The following is an 11,800-nucleotide window of genomic DNA, read 5'->3' as shown; positions in this document are numbered from 1 at the left end:
TGTAATCAGCAGTGCTAAACCCTCAGAGACAGACTTTATTGGGATTAGCTCAGATTTCTGCTGCTTCTTTAACTGATGTTGGTCAGCTGCTATATGTATTTACACACACACACATCGGCTGTTTGCACTACAGTGGTCTTCGTTTTGGACATGTCTGTCGGGCTGAAGTGACAAAAGAACGTTGTGATTTTTTGGTACCTTAAAACTTAGGAAAAAAATGTTCCTGATTTATTAAAGGAGTTGGGAACAGAAAGTTAATGTGGTCTTAGAAGAACCACATGTAATAAGATACCATGAGAAAAGAGGGAGAGTGTGGTCAAAAGCCTGATCCAATGACCAAAATGAAAAGACAAGAGAACCCCCATCTTTTTCATCCTATTTTTGACCATGTGACATCATAAATGCTCCCTAGATATCCAAAATGACCAATCAGCACTGCGTATATAGTGACAGTGGTCATATTCCCAAAGCATAAACACTTACCCAGCATACGTTGATGTGTGTCAGCTGTTTTGGGGGCTTTGGAGATGCCAAGTGTCCCTTAGAGGGGACAGCATGGGATGTAATAAAAGCTTTCACTTTTTTGTTAGACTTTTCCTGCTTCTCAAACACAGACAAAGCTTTGGGTCCAACTGATAAGAGTAGTTATGTTGTAATTGTTTACACGGTGTCAGAGAACACATGCTTCCTTAACTGCCAGGTAAAGCTCCAGTAAGTGTGAACTTGGCGCCTTAAAGGGGTCATATGATGCGATTTCAAATTTTCCTTTCTCTTTGGAGTGATACAAGCTCTTGGTGCATAAAGAAGATCTGTAAAGTTGCAAAGACTAAAGTCTCAAATCTAAAGAGATATTCTTTATAAAATTAAGAGTCAACCACGCCTACCTAAAACGGCTCGTTCTAACACGCCCCCACGTCTACCTCACTATGTGGGAAGATTTGCATAAAACCGCCCAAATGTTCACGCAAAGAAAGAAGGCGTAACTTTTATTCTCGCTGTAGTATTGTTGTTGCCGCCGCTGCCATGTCGTGAAGGCACTGTGTGATTCATAGTGAAAGCGAAACTACTTTGTTTGGCCTTCCAAAAGAGGACGATATCTGCTTCGTCATGCCTAGAGCTGAGGAAATAAAACAACTGGAAAATAATGTGTTTTTTTTAACCTTAAACCGCATAAACACATTTCATTACACCAAATACACAAAATAATGTTATTTTTAGCAACATCATATGACCCCTTTAAAGCTTTTTTGAAGTCTAACAATATAACTGCTCCATTCTGTTGAAATTAAAAGTTCTGTTGTTGTTCTGTTGTGATATCTAAAATTCAGAGCTGACCTTCATGAGCATGCACACACACAAAAGTCTCTAATGGAGCACCCATTTATCAGTGATGGAGATGCTTGTGATTGCGTGAGACTTATTTATTTATTTTTATTTATAACAAAATCATTTTTAAAGAATTATTATTATTTATTATTTTTTTTAAGAAATTTGGTTTACTGATGTTGTAGAGAGGACCGTTCTAGACCCCCATGATCAAGGTCAATACATTTGACGTTTTTATGGCAAAGCAAGGCTAGTTCAGGTAGCAGAATAGCATTTGGTGTGACTCCCTAAAGCTTATGGTCATTTATAAACTAATTAACTCATGATATTTGTAAATAAAATACTTTCTACTTGAAAAATATATTTAAAAACTCAATTTTAATTAGATTTTTAAATATTTTTGGACACTTTTTTTTTTGTCATTTTTGCCTACTGAGCGTCTATCTATGTTATGAGAGTAATTCACATGCTGAACATACCGTGCCAAACCTAATAATTACACAGAAGCCAATGATTTAGATGTCCTGGAACTTGTTGCATTAATGCATTAACCATGAAACTTTATTGGTAATGCAAACCCTTTTTTATCATATCAGTGAGGGCTTTTTTTTTATAAATATCATAGTTATTAGCTTCTGAACCATTGATGAAGAAGAGTAAATGCCTATGTATGTCTTTGTGGGGGAACTAGAGTTCTGTACTGTAGATTTGAAGGGTTGCTGGTGATCTGCAGCATTTATAATTTAATGTGGTGGTAACTTTGTGGTTCTGCGAATAGAAACTAGGGGTGCTCCGATCAGGATTTTTGAGGCCGATCACTGATCGCCGATTACAGAAAGCAGTATCTGCCGATCCGATCACCGATACTGATCTTTTTAAAGCCTTCTTTTTATCATGTAGAATTATTTATGTGTATTATATATAGGGCTGGGCGATATAGCTAAAAAATGTATCAACGATATAATGTTTGATATCGTTCGGTATCGATAATTTTTGACTTTTTTTATAACCTTTTTTTAAAACAAAGAGCAATAGAATAAAAAAAAAATTTAACCACTGTATTTTTAAATTAACCCAATTTATTGAGACAAACAACAAATATTTTTTGTTTTAACAGTCAAACACACAATAAAAATTAAACAAATATCTAATTTCTAATGTTTTATATGCCGATTAAATAGGTCTTAAGGAGACTTGTCTCCCAAGGCCACAGGAGGGCACCATTCACTCTGATTGTATTTAAAAACACATGAGACGCAGTGAAAAGGAATAAACCTCCACAAATTTGCGACGTGTTTTATGATGATCCAATCAAGATTTTTAGACATTTATTCAGGGCCTGAATTTCATTTTTGAAAATTAATTCCTCTCTTAGGTGACTCGTGAGAGGATTTTTGTTTTTTTTTCATTTGAGCATTTCTTTTCCTTTAAACCTAGCCAAAAAGCCATAGCCTATGTATTGACTGTGAAGCACAGTAGACTTTAATTTATATGCATTTATGGTGTAATTCTAACATTTTTGTGTCAATGCATGTTCATATTTACCGCAAACAATGCGCTGTTACTTTAATTCAGCGCGTGAGGCGCAGCAAATATAGACTTGGTGCGGAAACGATCTCTGCACTGCTGCAGACGCACCGCTCATGGAACGCACTGCCGGACCGCAACCGTGTGTGCAGTGTGAACGCTTTAATCCGTTAACATGAGCGCGGAAAAAATACGCACCACATAAGCACTGCAAACAAAGTAATGTGAACCTGGCGTTATGTGTGTGCTATGTGAGTGTGCATGAGCGCACGGTCTCCAGGAGAGCACGCGAGCGGTGAATGGTTTAAACACTGGCAAGAATTAAAAAGAAAAAATGCAATTTATAAACTTTAGTGACGATGCGACACTGCCTCAATAGTGCAAGTGACAATTCCTGTGTCAACTGTGCAACGTGCAGCTCACTTATAGTGCAGACGCGATGTGATTTGAAGCCATTTGCATTTTGAGAGAGAAAGAGAGCGTGCGCGGTGATTCGCTGTTAGTGAAATGATGTCTCACAGAAAATTTTTCAAATTACTTTGAGTTATTTAATGAAGAAATATGAATTGTACCTCACCTAAAGCATTATAATTATTTCACCCGCGCCGGACAGAGACTGAGACCGTGCCGCTGCATGTCGAGTCAAACCTCTCACGGCAGGCGCGTCATCAGCTTGAGATCGTTTTTATGAGATCGGCGTTTTTAGAGACCGCCGATCAATCATCCCAAAGTGATTATCGGCCAATTGTGATCGGTAGCCGATCAATCGGAGCACCCTTAATAGAAACGTTGAGTAAAACCTCCTGAAGATTACTTAGATTTTAATTTGCTTTTACTTTTAAAACAAGGTTAGGGTACTACAGACTTTAACGCCTCATTATGTTAATAAACCTTACAAAATGACTAACAAGGAAGTGCACATGTAATGTAAGCGGTAATTACCAGACCAGGAGGCTGAGGATATGGGTCATGTGCTAAGGTTAGACCACAAGAGCCTTGATTATCAAGACCTGCAAATGCTACAACAGTTGTGTTATGCTCAGGTGGCTAAAGATGAATCATCTTGTGTCTTCAGATCAGCCAACCAATGGCAGTGCTTATGGATAGGTGCATAATGAGAAGAAAAAGGAATGTTAAGTATGCCAGTAGGAAAGTTGTGGTTTTGTTTGTTGTGTATTATGCTTAAAATATCTTTATGTTAGCCTAAGATGTTTAAGAGGTGAAACCTGAAAAGGTGTGTCTCAAGGTTCTAGGTTAGATGTTTGATTAGGAAGACATCTGAAATGCACAGTGTTGAGGTTACTCCAGGACCAGTGTTGGGAAACACTGAGCTAGGAAACTAGAATTAGCGGATCCCTTGGGTGTACACTGTGTTAAATGACTGACATTACTTCCAGGACCCTCCAAAACCTCAGGCCACACTGCTCGAGACTACCAAAAGAAGCTTAACATCAGGGCCCTCAGTGAATACAGTGTGAGCAGACCACAAATGCCCCCAGGCCACTCTGCACATACAGTGTGATCTGACCGCTAGGGCCCATGGTCTTCTTTGTACATACAACAAATGTGGAACTTGTGACCCCTTTGTGCATAAAACGAGAAAGGCCCCTCAGAGAGAACAGTCTGATTTGAACAACAGGGTCCCCAAGTACAGTACAAGCCCAGGTCACCTCCATAGATATGTGCCCAGGAACCTTTTGGGATAGTCATTCTTCCCTGCCCGAAATGGTGTCTTAAATTTAATTGACTTAAATTGAAATTGAAAGATTAATTGGCTGTGAGAGCTGATTGTCTAGGGCATCGTCCAAGTTTTTTTTCTCACCTAGAGGGGACAACACTGAGACCATCACCTGAGATAAAGATCGTGACCGGGGGAAAACTCTTGAGTGGGAAGAAGAGTAACCTAGTCTTGACTCCAAGGTCATTATCAGAAAGGTTAATCAGACATATTCAGACCAAATTATGAGACCTAAATGCGAATGAGAAATGAGCTGTCAAGTGTGGTTGGAGTAGTAGTGATTAGAGAAGCCACACAACTGCATGCTGCACTCTTAAAAAAAAAAAAAGGTTCTTCTAGAGCATCACTGCAAAAATTCCCTTTTGAAACCTTTATTTTTAAGAGTATAAAGATTTTTTTTGTGCAATGGAAAGGTTCCATGGTTAAAGTTTCTTAACTGAACCACAGATGCCAGTAAAGAATCTTTATTTTTTAAGAGTGTGATACAGAGTGATCTGGTCTAAATGAGGAAATTTAAGGGACTAATTACCGAACCTTGTGGGACACCAGTGGTTTGGGGGTGGGGAGAACAGTGTGAGACTTTCAAGGTAACCTGGCAAGACCTGTTATCCCAAAAAAAAAAATGTCTAAATGCGCTCAGTCAGCTTTGAGATCAACAGGCTGTAGATAACTGTAAATTACTGCAGACAGATCCAGAAAATCAATACAAAACTAATCAAGGACATTCAAGCTTAGCGTAAGGGCTTCAGTTATGGCAAGTGGGGTTGTTTCGGTACTTACACGTCAGTGTAAGGTCTTCAACCTTCGAGCCCTTTGTAACCAGTAGCTTTGTGATCAACGTTCTCTCTAGTTATCAATCTCTATTGTAGTCACAACCAATTAGTGCATTTCACTCTGGAAGTATCAGTACCATTCTAGTCCTCATCCATCTTTAATATTGTCAGTGAAACACGTACACACACTGGGATTAATGAGCAGAAGGCAGGTGTGTGTGAGGTGCTTTATCTAGTCTTAATGAATGCGAGGGTAGCAGATCTCTGTAGTCGCCCATGCATCAATGCTTGTCTGTCATCATTATGGACATGTATGTGTGTGAGTGTGTTCATTTGTGGCCAACAAAGCACTTTGACACATCATCCATCACTCAGTCTTTTATCCCTGCTGTTTCTCCCATTGAATTTACATGAGCCAGTCATGTCGACAAGGGCTGGGTCAATTTGCATTGGCTGTACTGTCTAATGAACACGCTTATTAGAGAGCCAGTGGGGAGCAGAGGACTGTGGGACTGTTTTTGCTGACTCGAATCACAGCTAAAGCCTCTGGGAAAAACAGCACAGCAGGATTTCATCTCTGAGAGAGAGGAGATCTTCACATAGCAAGCCTTGGGTGTTTTAGTGAGCCATTTTACTCACTAGCATGGCCAGCTGGAGATCTGATTATTTTTGTACAATATCCTTTTTGTGTTTGTATATGATAGAAACGCTGGCAGTGAGTGATAGCTGGAGGTGTGAGAGAGAGATACACAAAGGAAGGAAGTTGTTGAAAACTCAAAGTTCAGATCTGGAACTTAACATGTGAAATGTTTAACCTTTATGTCTCTTAACATGTTCTCCCCTCCAAACCTTTATTTTAAGAAAAAGATGAAAAAAAAAAATATATTCTTTTAGTTAAGCCTACATTTCTGAAGTAGCTTGTACTTTTCTATCCAAATTTTGACCTTTTTTCCCCCCAGCACTTTTAATGTTACTGTCACTTTAAAATGAATCGCTTCTGTTTTAGTAATCCTCTTTGGATAAAATTTGGATAAATCTGCTAAATGAATAAATATAAAATGTAATGTAAATGTAAAACCATTAACCATTCTCGTACAGGTGGTCTGACCTTGTCATAGTTGAATTCTGGTTGCCGATCGTTTTTTAGACAAACCAGTTAATGTATCAGGCGCTAAATCATTGCAAGCAACATATGCAAATAAATGTGGTTATCAGTTCATGCAATTCATTGTTAGTAAACTCCCCCTTTATGTTTTAACCCTGTAAAACAGACAAATGGAATAATAGTCTGATAAATCTTTAAAAAAAAGAACAGTTTATTGCAACTTTAGACAAAATAATTAAAAAATGTAAATAAAAAGTATGCGTTTTTTGTTGAGTATCATATTTGATACATCAGGCTTTTATGGCCCATATAGTCTGATATATTGAGAATATGGAGCTCAACTAGGAGTCACAAACTGAGCAAAAATATGCAATTTGCTGCAGTTGCTGATATTTATAGGGCCAAAAAATAAGATGAAATTCTGATGTTTGTCATGTAAATCAATGAGATCTTTATAACTGTATAACAGACTACTTACATAAATTGCATATTAATATCAATTGTCACTCTGTATCTCACAATGATGTTTTAGTAAGATGATATTTAAATGCTTAGTTTTATGATCAAAGCCGTTATATTTATTGTGAGGGTAAAACATTTACTGTTTTGTTTTTTAGTTTTTTTTTTCTGATTTGTTTTGTGATTTTTATGTTTTCATTTACTTTTATTTCTCTTTTGTTTTGAATGTTTTTTTTTTTTCTGATTAGTTTTGTTTTTGCGTTTTCATTTATTTTTGTTTTGTTCTGCTATTTGTTTAATGCAAAGCAATGCAATGATGATTGCGAGATGAACAAATAAAAGTTCCTTTATAATAAATTATTCCTCAAAATCCTGGTGATCATATTTGATACTCACATTTTAACATAATTTTTCTAAAAAAAAAATGATATATGGATAATCAAGTAAACCGAAGCTGCTTCAGTCCAGTAAGTGTTCATCTTGAAATATTACTGAAAATATACAAGTTATTCTTATGTTTACTTCATCAGTAAAGATTTCACAGCAAAAAGACCAATGAACCACAAGCTAAAGGTGGACGTTTTTACAATTATACCAAATTATACTTTCTAAAAAAGTATAAACTATCAATCGGTTGATAGAAGGCATGTAGTAGACTCTGTACAACAGGTTTTTCAGCAAAGTTTTGATCATGTTGATAATTTAGAGATCTTAGAAATATGATACAGTAGGCTACAGTAGACACACATTCTCTCCTTCATCTTTGAATCAGAGCTTGTACGAATCAAAGCATGCGGTTCTACTCGCTTGGAGTGGAGATAAAAATAGATTTGAATTGAACACAATCTTAAATCTGAGGATATCACAGAGTCTCGTTTACAGGCTGAATGTCAGCCATTTCCTCTGTGATTGTGAATTCAGTTTTGAACAGAAACTACATCTTCCTGTCTCTGCAGGTATGAGCCATGAGCCAGAGTCTCCATCATTAGGCATGATTTCGGCAGCACCATGCAGCATGGCGACTGTAAGCCCCCTCACTCCCTCCCCCATCAGCGGAGCAATGGTAGCCAACGGGAGCCCCGCATCCCACTCTGGACACTCGGGATTCGCCGCCGCTCTCCGCAAGCTAGCCAAACAGGCCGAAGAGCCAAGAGGTGAGCGCGCCCTTTCCTCTGCTCTTTACCCATCACCAGTCTTTATCATCTCACCCATGATGCCATGCTGAACAGGAAATATGTTGCTGTAGTCAGATCTTTACTAGTAGCGCAACATTACTATTGCACTTATATGTCCTGTTTTACTTAGAGGTAATTTCTCTACCCATGTTCATGTACACCTACAACTACAGGTCTTTCCCAGTCGTTAGTTTTTGTATTATTTAGAGATGAATCTTGGCAGATATAGATATAGTTACTGTAGAACTATAGATATAGCTGATTTGTTTTGTGCTTTTGTGTTTTCATTTTTTTTTTTTTGTGTTCTGCTCTTTGTTTATTTTATTTTATTGTTTTTATTTTGTCTTTTCAGATTTTTTGTGATTTATTTCAGTTTCTTTTTTTTCTGATTTGTTTTGTAATTTTGGGTTTTATTTTTGTGTGATTTGTTTTGTTTCTTCTGTTTTTTTTGTTCTGCTATTTATTTTTGTTTTTATTTTGATTATTGTTTTGTATTTTATTTTTTATTTTTTATTTGTTTTGTGATTTTGATTTGCATTTTCATTTATTTCTGCTGTTTAGGGATTTTTTTTGCATTGTCATGAATTTTTCTGATTTGTTTTTTGATTTTGTGTTTTCATTTATTTTTTGTTGATTTTGTTCTGCTTTTTATTTTGGATTTTTTTTTTCATATTTGTTTTTAATTTTTGCATTTTAATTTGTTTTGACTTGTTTTTGTTTTGTTCTGGGTCCGTGTACTTTTGCGTCCATTCGTTTTTCGTTTTTTAACCATGACAAAAAAAAAAATGAAAAAAGAACGGTTATTGCATTTTTAAATGCTATGCTGAAAAACCAAATTGAAATTAGAACCGTACACACAAAATGCTCCCCGAAAAAGTAAAATATTTACTTCTTTTCAGATTTTTGTTAATGAATTTTTGCACTTTTAATAAACATTTGAAAATGCACAAAATAATATAGAAAAATTACGATTTTAACAAGTTTTCTTTGGCCAAATTTAGTAATGCTTCTCCCGCACGTTCAGATGAGAACTAGAGCCGTCTTTGGAACAATACAGAGACTTAATACAAATATGATTTTTAAATTAGACATTGCAGAATCCTGGTAAATCTATCATCATGAAATTATATATTGGGATATAATTTTGTCATAATTTTGTGTGCTATCTGGGTACGTTATCGGAGAGGACCATGCATGGTCGCTCAATGCACGTACAGTAGGCTACATTGTTTTAGAGCGCTACGGTTTAATATATGGGGTAAATATATATAGGCTAATATAGAAATATATATCTATCTCCATACAGGCAGGCCAGGTTCCTGAATCAAATCACTGAGGGTGCTTCTGAAATCAGTGAAGGTGCTCTAGCCTTATGCATTTTGACATATTTTTGCTCTGTTCACTGATAGTGGCATCCACATAGCTTACATGCCGTTTAGGCTATACAGGGCTTCAGACTCATTCTTCCCACTGGTCGCTCTTTTGCGACTTAACTTTCTCTGTTGGTCGCACAAGCACATCGTTTGGTCGCTTTTTTTTTTTTTGCTACAACATGTGATTAATCAATGCATGCTGATGAACTTTTACCATAGTTTATAGTTATATGGTAACGAGTGTTCAACATTCAACCCATTCATTTTCATCAGTATTATTTGTGATTTAAGTTTTGTGAACTGGAGTTCCTCTTTTGCTTTGGACGCTTTCACTTTCACTTTTGAATTCGCGATCTTAGTGTCATGTTTTACAAGAAAAGATAATTGTCTGTTTTGCTTATATCTATACACCTTTCACTTTTTAAGACTAAAACAAAAGATTGATTCATTGTTATTCTTAATTAAATAGCACAACAACAATAAAACAGTAGGCTATAATGACAAACTAGCTTACATAACTTTTATTAAAAAAAACTAATAAGACGAGACATGACTCCACATGCTATATTATATGCTATGGAAGCAAAATAATGCCATATGTCTTTGAAACAAAAAAGCATGTTGAATAGAACTAACTGAAAAAAATAATGCATTGCATTAACAGTGCTTGCATTATAATGCCTTGTATTTCCAGGGCTTGCATTTTTAGGTCCTGAAATTGAACATAGTTGTTTATTTAAGCTGTGAATATTTAAATTCAAATTATATCACACATTTTCATAATTAAAAATTAAATAATTAATATTCACCTTTCAGAATTCACTTCCAAAATATTAAATCTGTTTAAAAATACGATATATAATATTCGACAGGCAAATTTCGGTCAATTTTATTTCACTTTCCAAATTCGCTTCCACAAATTCAGTGGTTAAAATTCGACAGAAAATTCGGCATTGCACATCCGGGAGCTGCAGGAATAGCAGTAGAGCACCAATGCATGATCTCCAGCTGCTGTCAGTCGCTCACCAGCAGGTGGCGCAAGCGGCCGTTGATAAAGACCAAATCAACAGGTGGATCAAGTCATTCATTCACAAAAACTGATCTGCAAAAATGGAGCAAGCGGTAAGTAGAAGTTATGATAATCAGGCCTAGTATAAACATGTGGAAAAGCTGACTGTGTGTATGTATGTTTAATTCAACATCTTGCTGTTCCCGTAGCTTACATTAAATGTAAGCAGCTTTCTCTACCACAAGAAGATTATAATGTTATTTTACCCAACGCTGAAGTACAGAACTATGCGCCTCAGTGAACTATAAGACCTCAGATCTCAGAAAAATTTTACTGATGATGCGAACTATACCGACAGTTAAGCAGATGTAGAATATGAACGAACGCGCAAGGTTTCACGCTGTTTCCCTCAGAAATCTGTTAAAGAAAACGCATTACGCGGCTTAGTACACTAACACAATGACAGCTATTAAAAGACCAAACTCAGATCTTACTGATGATGCAGACTATATACAGGCAGATGAGGATATGAACGCAAGTTACGAAACGTGCAAAACTGCACGTTAAACAGTTCCCATAAAGAAAACACTTAATGTGGTTTATTGCCTCAAGACCGTGATAATAAATTATTAAATTCGGCATCTAATTAATAAAATAGACCGAAATCGTATTTTTAAACAGATTTAATATTTTGGAAGTGAATTCTGGAAGGTGAATATGAATTATTGTATTTTTAATTATGAAAATGTGTGTGAAATATTTTGAATTGAAATATTCACAGCTTAAATAAACAACTATGTTCAATTTCATGACCTAAAAATGCAAACCCTGGAAATACAAGGCATTATAATCAATGTTCCCTCTAATTTTTTTTTCTTGCTGAGCAAAACTTTTCTCTATTGGGCGGACATTTCGGCCACCTTTTTATACCATACCTGTACAGCGCACACAAAAAAGTGTGTAACTTTGAACTTTAATGTGCTATTTATATTTTTATTATTTGACCCTTGATGTAACTAAATGATGTACATTTTAGGTTACCTGAGAAAACATGTTTTACAGTATAATACACTGCCATTCAAAAGTTTGGGATCAGTAAAGTTTTTTTAAAGAAGTTTCTTATGCTCATCAAGGCTGTATCTATTTGATAAAAAATACTGAATATTATTTCACAAAATAATATTGTGAAATATTATTGCAATTTAAAATAAAAGTTTTCTATTTTAATATACTTTAAAATGTAATTTATTCCTATGAAGCAAAGCAATTTTCAGCATCATTACTGCAGTCTTCAGTGTCACATGATCCTTCACAA

At 35.9% G+C, this 11,800-nt stretch overlaps 1 protein-coding gene across 1 annotated transcript in view; it reads left to right on the top strand.

Moving 5' to 3' along the window:
* The window catches only part of LOC107662463 (genetic suppressor element 1-like), a 53,837-nt gene that overhangs the window by 2,597 nt on the left and 39,440 nt on the right, over positions 1–11,800 (top strand). Inside the window, exon 2 of the mRNA XM_016452502.1 lies at positions 7,885–8,082. Coding sequence (XP_016307988.1) covers positions 7,887–8,082 — 196 coding nt within the window. The 5' untranslated portion in view covers positions 7,885–7,886. The remainder of the gene's footprint in view (positions 1–7,884; positions 8,083–11,800) is intronic.

The sequence above is a fragment of the Sinocyclocheilus anshuiensis genome, unplaced genomic scaffold (genome assembly GCF_001515605.1).
Source record: "Sinocyclocheilus anshuiensis isolate Anshui unplaced genomic scaffold, SAMN03320099.WGS_v1.1 scaffold807, whole genome shotgun sequence".
In the NCBI taxonomy this organism is placed as follows: domain Eukaryota; kingdom Metazoa; phylum Chordata; class Actinopteri; order Cypriniformes; family Cyprinidae; genus Sinocyclocheilus; species Sinocyclocheilus anshuiensis.
The sequence above is the reverse complement of the archived record's forward strand: the minus strand, read 5'-3'. Positions and strand labels throughout refer to the sequence as shown.